This window comes from Hyperolius riggenbachi, chromosome 2, assembly GCF_040937935.1.
Source record: "Hyperolius riggenbachi isolate aHypRig1 chromosome 2, aHypRig1.pri, whole genome shotgun sequence".
Classification (NCBI taxonomy): domain Eukaryota; kingdom Metazoa; phylum Chordata; class Amphibia; order Anura; family Hyperoliidae; genus Hyperolius; species Hyperolius riggenbachi.
The window spans coordinates 68,941,486-68,957,357 of record NC_090647.1 but is presented as its reverse complement, the minus strand read 5'-3'; the positions used below and the strand labels follow the sequence as shown (position 1 = coordinate 68,957,357).

The 15,872-nt window shown below is 39.6% G+C and overlaps 1 protein-coding gene across 4 annotated transcripts in view; it reads right to left on the bottom strand.

Annotated features, from left to right (window-relative positions):
• Positions 1–2,745: 2,745 nt before the first annotated feature.
• GRIA4 (glutamate ionotropic receptor AMPA type subunit 4) overlaps positions 2,746–15,872 on the bottom strand; it is a 516,232-nt gene continuing 503,105 nt past the window's right edge. For all 4 annotated transcript variants that reach the window (XM_068266875.1, XM_068266874.1, XM_068266873.1 and 1 more), the window contains exon 16: positions 2,746–2,925. Coding sequence is in view for 2 of the 4 variants with exons in the window: in XM_068266873.1 (XP_068122974.1) it covers positions 2,761–2,925 (165 nt within the window). In the remaining 2 variants the exon portion in view is untranslated. The remainder of the gene's footprint in view (positions 2,926–15,872) is intronic.

Genomic DNA, 15,872 nt, shown 5'->3' with positions numbered 1-15,872 from the left:
GAGCAACTGCCATTCACTAAGTGCTTTTGAAAATAAATATATCCCTGAGAATCCCCTATAAAGAGATGGATTAGTCCAAAACCTGTCACTTCTGTCAGATTTCTACAACCTACTGTAAGTGACAGCAACATAGGAGAAAAGTAATTTATGGCTCATTTCTCATTTGAGAAAAGTGTACTTCTTATTTGTATGTTTGCACATATTTCAAATTTTATATTTTTTTGCTGTAGTGCCCCTTTAACTTAAAGTGTTGGTTGCATTAGTGTGCATTGGTACGCTTTTTTTTTCAGTTTCCGTTAAAACGCGTATAGAGGGAACTGTGCTATAGGAAAACATGGACATTACTGTGAAAATCGATTTTCTTTCAGTTCAACTGATTAAGTGTAAAAGAGGCCTTAGTAAAGTAATTAAGTCAGTGAACTCTGTGCTTTGGAAAACTATTGCAGTGTATAAATTAATAATAATATTTATTTAGAACTGACAGTAGGGAGCACTAGCAGGGGTCACGGTGGGCACTTAAGTAAAAGGTACTTACTAAATAAAAAGTGCTCTTATTTGTTTTTGTTTTTTTGATACACTCACGTGAGCCAATCAAAAATGGAATACTTGTTAATAAGAGCTCATATCCTTTGATAAAGAGTGGATGATTTGTTAATGATGATGTAATGTAATCTACTGCTTTCAAACATTTAATCATATAAATACCTATTCAAAAATAGGACTTCTCCTTTGCATTACTGACCATATGAGTCAAAACTTCACGTCATCTTTAGTTAATCATCCCCATGCTGGTTCAGTAAAGCTTGCTGGTATCTTATGACACAAGTCAAAATGGTGCTTGAATTAATTTTTTATTCTTCTACTGTTACCTCTTTTCAAAATTACAAACACTAAATTCTGCACATTTTGGCCAATGGCATTTGCCATTCAGAAAGACTTAAAAAAATAAAAATCCTGTTTAGAAATTTCTTTTTTTAGCTGTACATGTTTCTTAAGAAGATACAACACACACTTATTTTACTTTTTTTTTACCCCTTTTTGTTTCTGTGTTTCAAAAAATGAACTTGAGAGATAAACAAGCCTATGCTTATTTTAAGATCCAGTATTCTTAAAAAATAAATACGATTTTATTAGTCAATGGTTTGGTCACATAAAAAAATCTCTTAGTGAGCTAGAATAACATTTACGTCCTTTTATAAATCATTCCTTATCTTCAGAACCTTTTAAACCCATACCGATTTAGTTCAGTTTATTTTGATTTCATTTACTTTATCTATTGTAAATAGTAATTTTGTATTATGGGTATTATTTTACAAAACACAGCTTTATTGACCCCAATAAACAGATCATTGTGATATATTTTATAAAATAAAGCATTATTTTTAATTTCTTGCTTACACAGGAAATTAGTTTTCGAAACTGAAATTAAACAGAACAAAAATTGCAAAAATATATTTTCAGGGCACCTAGACATATCTTCCATATTTAATTAAAACATTGTACAGCCTGCAACAGTTGGATAATGTTGAAGAACATTATTTAGCAGATAATAGAAGGTGTAATACAGTCAAGAGAAAATGGCAAATATATTTACAGTACAAATTAACAAAAAATAACAAAAGCTTATCAAACATATCACAGTGATTGTAAAACACCCTGATTTGTCAACTGATGTAGTTTTTTTAATCAACACTGTTGGCTTTCTACGCAATTACATTGCATTTGCCAAATCAACATTTCAGGGTTTAAAAATAACATTCTGTATTAATATTTCTAGGCCTGAATATATTTGGAAGATTTTTTTTTTAATTTTACTGTTGGCTGGTACAAAACCACATTTTAATTTGAATTTTCTTGAACACAGAACGAGATTATAAATAACAGGAATGACCCGTAGACTGATAAGACTCTACACAGCTAAGTGATAAGACATTTACATGAATGGCTGGTAGGACAGATGAATTACAAATGTGAAGATGTGATTTTCTCATGGAAACGAAAGTTGAAGAAAATGACCACAAGTCTTATAAAATCTGATTTTCCTTTACTACAGTGATGGCATTTTTTTTTTTGTAATTTGTTATTGCAATGAATCGCTCTCTAATATGTTTAGAAAAAAATACTGTGTTGTACTCTATTGAATTTACATCATTTAAAAAGCAAGCATGTCATATCTGTTTTTTCTTTATTTTTAAAGAAAATGTAAATAATTTATTTTTTCACAGAATTTACATGATTATTATTATTTTGTATCACAGTTTTTCTTAAGAGATCTAGTTCGACAACTGGATATTCATCCCATATATGCATGGAGTTTCTTGAGATACTGGTTAGTAATTTCATTGTATTCTATAGCTATTTTCCTCCTTTGTTAGAACAGAAATATTGTCCATTCTGATTCCGCTCTTCACAGTTTAATAAGCTAAATGACAAGTCTTTTTGTTTGTTTGTTTGTTTTTGTTTAGATTATAGTCCCTCCGAGATAAATTTGTTGTTGCTAACACACTCTTTCCCACACCCTCCCTCACCCAAATAAAACTAAATTATGCAATTTCCTGATATAAAATCTGAGTTTGGGTTTTCGGAGCAGAGCTCATGCACACATTGTTGCTGATGATGTTTGGCGCATTGAAACATACTTCCCGATCTCAGCAAAAATTCTAGGTCTTCAGTGATTTTCACATGTATCTTACAGTCTGTGCTGTATTCCACTCACCACCAACAGTGTATAATTAAGGCACTCAATAAATTATTTGGTTTTTATGGTAGGTCCGATGCAATTACAGCCAATCCTGAACTTTGTCTAATTGCAGTCCCAGTGTGAACGGCCTTCGGGCAGTCGGGAGTCAAGACGCGGCCATTTTCTCCTACACTCCCCGTAATGGATAATCTGGCTTTGTTTCGTATGGCTTCAGAAAAGGTCAGCTGGGTAACAAAAGAATAATGAACAGAAACAAATTACTATAATTGTTTTGTCACTGTATAAGTACCACACAGAAACATCAATATACTGAGAGTTATATTAGACATCTGCATTTTCATGTTATTTTCATGGTAGCTATTTGGAAAAATTGAGGGTAAGTTTTGGAAATTTCTTACTCAATTAAAATTCTTTGTCACAAGCGTATAAATAATTTCAAATGTCACTGCTATCCTTTCTGTCTTATATACGGAGTACAGACTTTACAATACATCTGTTCCTTCAAAATCACATTTTACTGATGATTTCATGAGAGTGTTAAGAAATGTGCAGAATACAGAGGTGGTTTAACCAACTAAAAAAATAGCAAATACATATAATGTAATGCTGTGAATATTAACAAATTAACTGCTAAAGTCTGCCTGTAAGATGAGAAATGATTTAAAACCACTGTGAACATAAAATGTCAAAAAGCATTTGTAAAAAGAGAAGCAGACAAGAATGTTAAAAAATTAAGTAAAACATTCACTGTACAAAAATACAGTAGTCCGTTTTAACCATAACATTATATAATTTTTTTTTTTTTAAGTTGGCATAAGCGCAATTTATGTTATGTTAATTAAATCTTAGATATAAAATATATAATATAAAATATTCATTTCTATTTAAAATAGTTTTTGTTTAAATTTGATGCACTATTATATTAAAGGGGCACTATGGCGAAAAACTGTAAAATTTGAAATATGTGCAAACATATACAAATAAGAAGTACATTTTTTTCAGAGTAAAATGAGCCATAAATTAATTTTCTCCTATAATGCTGTCACTTACAGTAGGCAGTAGAAATCTGACAGAAGTGACAGGTTTTGGACTAGTCCATCTCTTCATAGGGGATTCTCAGCAAGGCTTTAAACAATGATGCTGGCCAGCTTCCCAACTCCCTACAGAGTTTTTTAGCAGTTAGACAGAGCAACTGCCATTCACCAAGTGCTTTTGAAAAATAAATATATCCCTGAGAATCCCCTATAAAGAGATGGACTAATCCAAAACCTGACACTTCTGTCAGATTTCTACAACCTACTGTAAGTGACAGCAGCATAGGAGAAAAGTAATTTATGGCTCATTTTACTGTGGAAAAATGTACTTCTTATTTGTATATGTTTGCACATATTTTAAATTTTACAGTTTTTCGCTGTAGTGCCCCTTTAACCTTAGCATCTCTAAGATCCTGTTAACACTGAAGATAGTGCTAAGAGTTCCACACCACTCCATACCATCTCTAAATATACTCACCATTGACTATGTACAGGCTGTGATGTAGGGCAACGCAAGGCACTAAAAATTGTGTGGACATCAGCATTTCTGATGTGCTGGTTCAATGAAAAGGAGCTGTACCACATCACAGAGCATAGCAGCAATTGGCAGCAATTGGCAGTGGGTGAGTGGTGCAAAGAGGTGTGAATAACTCAGTACCTCTGCACATGTTAACAATCCATAATTTTCGCTACAGAGCTAGAGCACAAAATAAAATAACTTTCAAACTTATTTTGTACAAGGATACTATTTGTGAATATCCTGAAATTATTTATTAATTCTGTTTGCTAAAATTGTAGTATTACATTTCAAAATGAATGTAAGTATTGTATATTCTAATCTTTCCTGATAGCCCACGTATTTACCCAGAAATGCCATGCATAGTCACATATACACTCAACCATACATGCCCTCTAGATATTTTGCAAAAAAACAAACAAACAAACAAACAAACAAACAAACAAACAAACAAACAAGAAAACACAGAACAGCTGTCATTTTAAGGTATAAAGGTGGCCATACATGATACAATCAAGCTGATTGATTTTTCCAGTTTTTTTAATGAAAAAATTGGTTGTATACAAAATGTTAATTTTTTTTTTCAATTGAGAAAAACTTAAGATTTTTTATAAAAATGATATAGATACATATAAAAACCTGACATTTCTAATTGATCGTTTGCTTGATGTTTGGGGGAAAATCAGTCATAAGTGTATGGTATATTGATTTGATTTTTTTTGATTATTCGATCAAGCTGAAAAATTGATCAGATTTCTATGGTGGAAGAAACCCCCCCAAAACTTATTTGTGTATAGCCATCTTTGATCAAAGTTTTTGCTTTATAGATTAATTGTTTACTACAATTAAGTATTGTATCATGACAGGAGAATTCAATATATAAAGGAACTTCAAATTGATACCCTATATAAACGCCTGCCTGTTTGTAAAAGGCTTGAGGTTACGTTGCATATCCGTTTCTGGTGGCACTGTTTGGCTACTCTACGTCACATTTAAAATATTATGACTTTTGCCGTCTCATTGAATCTCACCCCATTTAGTGGGAGATAATTAGGCTCATTGCTGTTGTATGATCTTTGCTAACTCGAATAGCTACTACCACTGCTATATGTGGTGAAGATGCTATGTGCGTCTAGTAATGTGCCCATTTCATCTTTATAAATTCATTGCCTGAGATTTTTTTGCATTAAAAGTGTTAACAGGAAGCTTGAATTTATCAAACTCTTTGACAAATGGACCAATGAGAAAGCATTCTGAGTGAAATGGGGATCTGTAGCTGGAGACAACAGGTACAGACGTGGCTGAAACGATATTATTGACCCCAAAAAGCGGGTAGGACCCGAGAAAGGCATCTTGCTGTCCAATAAAAATGTCTATCCCCCATTACCTATTCTGAAGTGAGACCTCCCTGGGGCACCTCCTCCCACCCATTTTTTTTCTAGGTAGGGACCAGCAACAATTTAAAGATGAACTGTGACTTAATCTGTGTGGAGACGGATATCTTGCAACCCATCTTTGTAAGTAGCACGCTTTCTATTCAATATCCAAGTGCCTAAATTACTACACTGGCGTTCCCTTTTCATTTTCTCCTGCCAGTCCTGGAGCGCAGCCTTTAGGTTCCTCCACCAGATGCACCGGTTGTAGAATGTACAGGTCTGTACAACAAATTTAATTCACTATGCTGGTTATGTGTACAGCTTAAAGGGTAACTGTCAGGCATCAAATCAAAAATCAATTCTTTATTTTCATCTGGTAAACAAGTAATAAGGATGCTAACCAGGCAACCCAAAAGTTAAAATCACTATTACTTTTCTTGTTAATAAATTATCATTCTCCAGTTTACCTGACTCTTATAAGGTACACACAAAATTTGCTACACTAAAAGTAGGTTGCGGTTGCAGGGCATGCTTGTTGTCTTTTTTGCCTTTCTACTTCCGCTCAGACTTAACTAATGCAGCCGATTGGCTGAAGCCTCTTTCCCTCCGGTTTTTCCCTCCCACACCTCTGTTCCTTTCTGATTGGCCAATATTTATCATGCTGAGACAATGCACTTTCTGGAGTGAAGGGCGGGCAATGCATACACAATCTGGCAGAGGAGAGTAAGGGAGGAAATTACATCAGGATTGGCTTCAAAATAGCCACACTTAAAATGGGAAATGCTAAGAAGAATGTTATCTTTTTTTTTACTGTAGAAAATCACTAAAATCAAAACGTGGACAGTGCAATACATAATGTATGTTATGTAAGTAGAGCAAGTATTTATCTACTTATGTATGTGTGTTTTTTTCTGAGATAGTATGGCTGACAGCTCCTCTTTAAAGGGACACTTAAGTCAAACAAAAAAAATGAGTTTTACTCACCTGGGGCTTTCAATAGCCCCCTGCAGCTGTCCGGTGCCCTCGCCATCTCCCTCCGATCCTCCTGGCCTCGCCGGCAGCCACTTCCTGTTTCGGTGACAGGAGCTGACAGGCTGGGGACGCGAGTGATTCTTCGCGTTCCTGGCCACAATAGCGCCATCTATGCTGCTATAGCATATATCATATACCATATAGCAGCATAGAGGGTGCTAATGTGTCTGGGAAGGCGAAGAATCTCTCGCTTGAACTACAATGTCACTCCTATGCACGTCAATCAATTCTATCTCTCAGATTATACCTTTAGTGAAAATTGCACAACCAAAGAGATAACCTAGAAGTCTACAGATATACCCAGTTATGACTATAGTTGCTTAACATATCCGGAAGAAGTCACCTGTCAGGAGGTACTTCCTCCTCTTTGAACTTTAAAGTGTAATGGTTAAGGGCTCTGCCTCTGATACAGGAGACCTGGGTTCAAATCTCGGCTCTGCCTGTTCAGTAAGCCAGCACCTATTCTGTAAGGAGCTTCTTGGGCAAGTCTCCTTAACACTGCTACTGCTTACTGATTGCGCTCTAGTGGCTGCCTCGCAAGCGCTTTGAGTCCGACAGGGGAAAGGTGCTATACAAATACTGCAATTATTATTATTATTATTATTATCTTTTAATGTGATGAATGGTTCCAATGTCCAACACAAGGAAGCCCAGGAGCTCTCCTATCTTTACTCTCAGTTCCACTCACATCCATTTGATTATCTAGAGCTGCTGAAACTTTAGATACGTCATTTTCACTGAAGGTAAGCCTTAACTATGTGGTTTATTATAACATTCTCAGTTTTGTACAGCACAAGTTTGCTTCAGAGTTAATTTAACTCCACATCAATACATAAACCTAGGTGAGAGTGGGAGAGCATTACCAAGTTCTCAGAACTTGTAAAAAATGCAAGCATTTAGCTTAAAGTAAGCTACTCTCTCCCACTTATCATCATTCAGATAGATACTTTCAAGTGTACCTAAAGTCTAAATGTAATCTATCAATCCATGAAAGAATGTAAAAAAATAAATTCAAAGCTGTAAGAATCTCTAAAATGCTCATCTAAATGGATTCGCCACCATCTCAACACTTCTCCTGAAACTGCAGCAGCAGCGGATGAGACATGTACTTTTCTGAAATGGATACTTGGCTAACAAGTGCATCCACAGCCTTATCCACAACATGTATAAAGCATTACCTTAGAAGTGAGAACTTCATTAAGGTGAGCATATCATAAATGTGTACACTATTCTAAAGCTCCTTCCACAATGGATACTTTAAAAAGAATGTGTAGTGATTTGTATTTAATTAATTTAGTAATATATCTCTCTATATATCTATATATCTCTCTATATATTTTTCTCACTAATATTATAAATGCGGACGTTTGGATGTTTGTTAATCACGCAACAATGGCTGAACGGATTTGAATGAAATTTGGCACAACATTTGGAATATTTGGAATAACATACTCAAAAAGTGGGTGGAGACAAATACAAATTTCACTGGGAACAGGTAAACTGCAGCCATTCTTATACTGTTAATGGTAGTGATCTCAAACTTCCCACAATAGGTCACTGGGATTAATATTCAGAGAAGTGGGTGGAGCCACAACCAGCCAATCAGATTTGTTTAATTTCAATGCAAATTATTGATGCCAAAGACAGCAAAGCTCACAAACTTGGCCATTGAGTAATTGTGTGTTAGGGTTAGAAAAAGTGGGTGCAGGCAACACCAGCCAAACACATACCCGGGCAATGCCGCGTCATCAGTGGGCAGAGACAAATACAAATTTCACTGGGAAAATGTAAACTGCAGCCATTCTTACACTGTTAATGGTAGTGTTCTCAAACTTTGCACAGTTGGTCACTGGGTGACTGGGATGAATATTCAGAAAAGTGGGTGGAGCCCCAAAAAGCCAATCAAAATTCCCCTATTAATTTTCAAGGGGAATATTTAATTGCTGGCATTCTTGCACTGCTAATGGCACAAGCCTCAAACCTGGTACAGTTGGTCATTGGGTGACTGGGGTTCAAATTCAGAAAAGGAAGTGGAGCCACAGCCAATCAGATTTGTTTCATTTCAATGCAAATTACTGATGCCAAAGACTGCAAAGCTCACAAACTAGGCCATTGAGGAATTGTGTGTTAGGGTTAGAAAAAATGGGCGGCGTCAACACCAGCCAAATACATACCAGGGCAACCACGGGCAATCAGCTAGTATACATACATATATATATATATATATATATATATATATATATATATATATATATATATATATATATATACATATATATATATATATATATATATATATATATATATATAGTATTTTTTGCAATGTAAGAATGGCGAAGAAAAAGTCGCTGCATCTTATGTTCCAAATACAGGGAGACCCCGACTTATGATCGCCTGCTGATACGAACCCCCAACACACCGCGACGTCAGGAACTCCCTGTCCTGTATGGTTCCCAGCCCTCCCCCCGCTAGTCTACTCTGCTCCCCAATGTAAAAATAATTATCGGCAGCGCTGCTCATCTCACAAGGGATTCCAGCAGTGAGTGCAGACCTCTCCCGCATGCTCTCCCTAGTGATGGCTTCTGCTGATCGCATCATAGTAAGGTGTCAAGAATGTTGCAAATTTTTTGCATTGCCTACTACCTCTTTGGAATTAGCTTACATTCTCTTTACTTCAAACACTAATTTTCTTAGTACCGCAAGGCAATGTCATTGGATCTCCTCTAAATTGTCTACAGCTATCCTAAAAGAGGATTACTCTAACTCTTGTCAATATTTGGCACATGTTCCCTAAGGCAGGGGTCCCCAACCTTTTTCGGCCCGGGGACCGGTAACCGTCCAAAATTTTCTGTGGGGCCCGGAGGGGGGGGGGGGAGGGGGGTATTCGCGGCAGCACAGCAAGCACAGTTGCCCCAGTATAGGGAGTCTAGTTACCCCGGTACAGCTAGTATAGTGCCCCAGTATAATTAGTATCAAAGTGACCAAGTATAGTTGCCCCAGTATAGCTAGTATAGTGACCCAGTATAGCTAGTATAGTGCCCCAGCATAGCTAATATAGTGAGTGCCCCAGTATAGCGAGTATAGTGCCCAGTGTGCCCCAGCATAGCTAGTATAGTGCCCCATGTGCCCCAGTATAGCTAGTATAGTGCCCCAATGTGCCCCAGTATAGCTAGTATAGTGCCCCAGGATAGCTAGTATAGTGCCCAGTGTGCCCCAGGATAGCTAGTATAGTGCCCCATGTGCCCCAGTATAGCTAGTATAGTGCCCCAATGTGCCCCAGTATAGCTAGTATAGTGCCCCAGGATAGCTAGTATAGTGCCCCATGATAGCTAGTATAGTGCCCCAATGTGCCCCAGGATAGCTAGTATAGTGCCCCAGGATAGCTAGTATAGTGCCCAGTCTGCCCCAGGATAGCTAGTATAGTGCCCCATGTGCCCCAGGATAGCTAGTATAGTGCCCAGTGTGCCCCAGTATAGCGCCCAGTGTGCCCCAGTATAGCTAATATAGTGCCCAGTGTGCCCCAGGATAGCTAGTATAGTGCCCCATGTGCCCCAGTATAGCTAGTATAGTGCCCCAGTATAGCTAGTATAGTGCCCCGTGTGCCCCAGTATAGCTAGTATAGTGCCCCATGTGCCCCAGTATAGCTAGTATAGTGCCCCAGTATTAGAGTGACCAGATTTTTGTGGGTCCAACCTGGGACAGGAAGGGTGGGTGCGGGGAGGGGGGCCGCGCGCGCAGCGGCGAAAAGTGGGGAGGACGGAGGAGCCCACAGCGACGAAGACCGGGGGGGATGCGGCGTGCGCAGCGGCGAAAAATGGGCATGGCCATGACATTGTATGGGCGGAGCTAACGTAATGATGTAACAGCGAGGCATAAGAAAGCAGTGTTTACACCATGATGTGGACAAACGAGACTTTGCATCATGGGTAAGCAGAAACTGTGTGATGCTAATAGTATACCGTAACCACAAAGCAGCAAACATAGCCATCTATGACCATTAAATAATAAATGCAGTAACAGTTACCCCGGACACCAGAAACTAAATGCAATGGGCAACATGTCAGCACAAAATAAACGCAATGCGGGCAACATGTCCGTACAAAATAAACGCAATGCGGGCAACATGTCAGTACAAAATAAACGCAATGCGGGCAAACCTTTCACCAGAAAATTACTGCAATGCGGGCAAACATTTCACCAGAAAATTACTGCAATGCAGGCAAACATTTCCCCAGAAAAGAAACGCAATGCGGGCAAACATTTCACTAGAAAGTAAACGCAATGCGGGCAAACATTTCACCAGAAAAAAAATGCAATGCGGGCAAACATTTCACCAGAAAAGAAACGCAATGCGGGCAAACATTTCACCAGAAAAGAAACGCAATGCGGGCAAACATTTCACCAGAAAAGAAACGCAATGCGGGCAAACATTTCCCCAGAAAAGAAACGCAATGCGGGCAAACATTTCCCCAGAAAAGAAACACAATGCGGGCAAACATTTCCCTAGAAAAGAAACACAATGCAGGCAAACATTTCCCCAGAAAAGAAACGCAATGCGGGCAAACATTTCACCTGAAAAAGAAACACAATGCGGGCAAACATTTCCCTAGAAAAGAAACACAATGCGGGCAAACATTTCCCCAGAAAAGAAACGCAATGCGGGCAAACATTTCACCAGAAAAGAAACGCAATGCGGGCAAACATTTCCCCAGAAAAGAAACGCAATGCGGGCAAACATTTCCCCAGAAAAGAAACACAATGCGGGCAAACATTTCCCTAGAAAAGAAACACAATGCGGGCAAACATTTCCCCAGAAAAGAAACGCAATGCGGGCAAACATTTCCCCAGAAAAGAAACACAATGCGGGCAAACATTTCCCTAGAAAAGAAACACAATGCGGGCAAACATTTCCCCAGAAAAGAAACGCAATGCGGGCAAACATTTCACCTGAAAAAGAAACACAATGCGGGCAAACATTTCACCTGGGAAAGAAAGCATTTACTCACCTGGCAGAAGTCTCCGGCCTCTGGCGCGCTGCTCCCGGGACCTCCCTCCTTCTCCTGCTCGTCTCCCTCTCCTGCACTGACAGGGCTACGGCAAGATGGCGCCCGAAGCCCTGTACTGGAGACACAAATAGTCTCCAGTACAGGGCTTCGGCAGCCATCTTGCCGTAGCCCTGCTCGCCTGCCGGTGTCGGAACAGACACCGGAAGACGAGGCTGGAGCGGGGCTGCGGGCAATGAACTGGCACGGCGTCTATAGACGCCGCTGCCAGTTCATGAGTATAGAGTGGCCAGAGTCCCGAGGCCGGGACGTCCCGCTGCTGAAAGCGGGACTTTTCCTGGGACCTCATGCAGCCTGGGACAGCGGACCCCGAATCCGGGACGTGTCCCGGGCAATCCGGGACGTCTGGTCACTCTACCCAGTATAGCTAGTATAGTGCCCAGTGTGCCCCAGGATAGCTAGTATAGTGCCCCAGTATAGCTAGTATAGTGCCCAGTGTGCCCCAGTATAGCTAGTATAGTGCCCCAGTATAGCTAGTATAGTGCCCCAGGATAGCTAGTATAGTGCCCCAGTGTAGCCCACTCCCCCCGCGGCCGCCTCTCCTGTTACCTTATGAGCTGGCGGCCGCTTCCTGTCACAGATTCCCGTAGCCGCTCTCCTCCGTGCAGCATCTTCTATTTACAGCAGCGCGTCGCACGGCTGCTGTAAGGAGGGAAGGAGGCGGGGCAGCGGTTCCCATGGTAACGGCGATCGCCGCTACAGGAAGCCGCTGCCCCGCCTCCTTCCCTCCTTACAGCAGCCGCACAGGAAGCGCTGCTGTAATAGGAGTTGCACACAGAGAAGAGCAGCTACGGCGAATCTGTGACAGGAAGCGGCCGCCAGCTCATAAGGTGACAGGAGCGGCGGCCGCGGGGGGAGGAGGGGCGAGAGGCCAGACCCGCCGCGGCCCAGCTGGAAACTGCCCACGGACCGGCAGTGGGCCGCAGCCCGCTGGTTGGGGACCCCTGCCCTAAGGGATACTTCAGCCGGGCTTAAAGGGACACTTAAGTCAAACAAAAAAAATGAGTTTTACTCACCTGGGGCTTCCAATAGCCCCCTGAAGCTGTCCGGTGCCCTCGCCATCTCCCTCCGATCCTCCTGGTCCCGCTGGCAGCCAGTTCCTGTTTCGGTGACAGGAGCTGACAGGCTGGGGACGCGAGTGATTCTTCGCATTCCCAGACACATTAGCACCCTCTTTGCTGCTATATGGTATATGATATATGCTATAGCAGCATAGATGGCTCTATTGTGGCCAGGAATGTGAAGAATCACTCGTGTCCCCAGCCTGTCAGCTCCTGTCACCGAAGCAGGAAGTGGCTGTCGGCGGGGCCAGGAGGATCGGAGGGAGATGGCGATGGCACCGGACAGCTGCAGCGAGCTATTGGAAACCCCAGGTGAGTAAAACTCATTTTTTTTTGTTTGACTTAAGTGTCCCTTTAAGGTGTGCTTTGAGCTTATCATAGTGAAATTTTTATAGTAAATTTTAAATTTAAAAAGTAATACATCACACATAAACATACCTAACTAGGTATTATAGTTTTTTCAAATTCCCGCAACCTTTGCTCCTCCCAAGAAATTATCCTGGCCTCTAAGCTGATCACCTCCTCTCATGCTCGCATCCAGGACTTTACACGAGCATCATCCCTTATCTGGAACTCTCTTCCACAGCCTGTACGTCATGCTCCAAACCTGGACATCTTCAAACGCACTCTTAAAACACACCTTTTCAGACAAGCTTATAACATTCTATAGCCCTTATTTACTTATCTGTCACAATGTAATCAGAGGCAAAGGGTTACTGCCTCATCCATCCTCCACCCCCTTACCTAGTGTGTCCCCCACAACCCATTAGATTGTAAGCTCGCAAGGGCAGGGCCATCCTCCTAATGTTTACTGTTTTTGTAACAATATTTGTGCTGCTTGGAACTCTGCTGTACATTTGTTAGTTGTATCTATGTTCCCCTTGTCGTCTTATTGTGCTTTGTAAAGCGCTGCGGAATATGTTGGCGCTATATAAATATAAAATAATAATAAATAATAATAATATTAATAAGATAATGTATGAAAAGCATCTGTAAGAATCAGTTATGTTCTTGCAATGCTCTGCAGAAACCAATTTCTAGAAGAAGACAGATAATCCAGAATCCTTCTTTAAAGGGACTCCGAGCAGTGCAGAAACTATGGGAAGATGAATATCATTTTAAAGCTCTCTTTCTCCTCTTTCCAATGATATATAAACCGCCACCCTACGCCTTTTAGTTTTTGCTATTTTCGCGATTGAAATTGCCGTGGTCGCGATTTCGATCGTGAAAATAGAGAAAACTAAAAGGCGTAGGGCAACGATTTAGGTGTCGCCAGAAAGAGGAGAAAGAGAGCTTTAAAATGATATCCATCTTTCCATAGTTACTTGTATTACACAGGACGACACTTTCCCCAGAATGGAGCTGCTGACTTTAGGAAAAAGTCGCCCTGTGTAATACAATGTAACTATGGAAAGATGGATATCATTTTAAAGCTCTCTTTCTCCTCTTTCAGGCGACACCTAAATCGTCGCCCTATGCCTTTTAGTTTTCTCTATTTTCGCGATTGAAATCGCGGCCACGGCAATTTCAATCACGAAAATAGCGAAAACTAAAAGGCGCAGGGCGGCGGTTTATTTATCATTGGAAAGAGGAGAAAGAGAGCTTTAAAATGATATGCATCTTTCCATAGTTTTTGCACTGCTCGGAGTCCCTTTAAGCTTCTAGCTAGTTCTGATTAAGGAAGTGTTTCCTGTTTTGTCAGCAGAATTTGTATATTGCAAGTGGAGTTTGCCCCTCCTCAAAGGCAGCTGAAACTCAAAGGATCTCATAGTTTCAAGGTGACTTGTGAAAACATCGCCATAAATGGAGGTGTTACTTTCCAATGTATTGAACCAATGTGTCAAATGCGTCAAAACCTATTGGGTTGTTCAATGTAATCTTTACCTCTATAAGTGGTATGTTTTTTTGTATGCATTCTGTTCATAAGTCATTAATGAATGGTATGTAAAATTATAGCTATATAAGTCTGTACATGAAAATAAATGGTTGTCCAATAGAACAATTCCATCAAAAATGATCAATGTCTGTTTGTCCATGAGAAAGTCTTTCTGTATGCTGAGAATAAAATGAAAAAGACCTCAAGAGACTTCCTGTTTCCTGGCTATTTAACTAAAGTCCGAATCCAAGACGATGTTCTTTCCTGACATAAGCTAAAGTAGATTCTTACAGGATTCATACACATTTATGAAGTAATCCTTCCTAATAAAAGCCCTGGGATATGTGTCCATGGGTTGCATCCCTGTCAGGCGCCAAGTGCGCAGGTGTGTAGCTACAGCCATTGTGTGGGGCGAGTGCACCACTGTTCAGCACCCGTTACCTAATGGGCTAAAATGACTAGTATCTATATAACACAACTATCAAGGTCATGTTACCTACAACAAGGGCTTCATGGCAAGCATCATTTTTAAAAAATTACTTTCTGTAGCAGTTGTGAGATTCGTGTCATTTATCCACCAATAACTTTATCACTACTTGTTATCACAGCTAAATTATCTATACATTGTTTTTTTCAGTTGAGTTGTACTTTTTGCTAAGAATTATTTTATATACCTTTTACAGGGAAGAGTAAAAAAAATGGAAAACAATAATGATTTCCTACATTTCAGCTATTAAAGTTTTTGAATAAAGCCTGGTACAATACATACAACCCACACATTTTATTTGCTCATTTGTCCCGATTATTACAACATTTAAATTATGTCTCTAGTGCAATGCATAGCGACAATATTTTATTAGGAAATAAAGGTGAGTTTTTTTCCGTTTTGTGTTTCCTTATACTATATAATTACAATGCCCTTATTTGCAAAAATAACAGTAATATACTTTAATGCAATACTTTAATGATATATTAAAAAAAAGTTGAGTTCCATAGGTTACAATTTATGTATTTTGTATTTTTTTTTTACAAGTGTCTTATTTTGATCATAATAGGGAAAGAATAAATGTAATTGGTATTTTATTTTTTTTTGTAATTTATATGTAACTATGTATGCTTGTATTTTTTTTTCTTCCACTAGAAGTCACCACACTTGCCTGTGTACTGAATAGTACACAGAAAGTAATGTGTTCCTGTATGTTTACTTTCTTT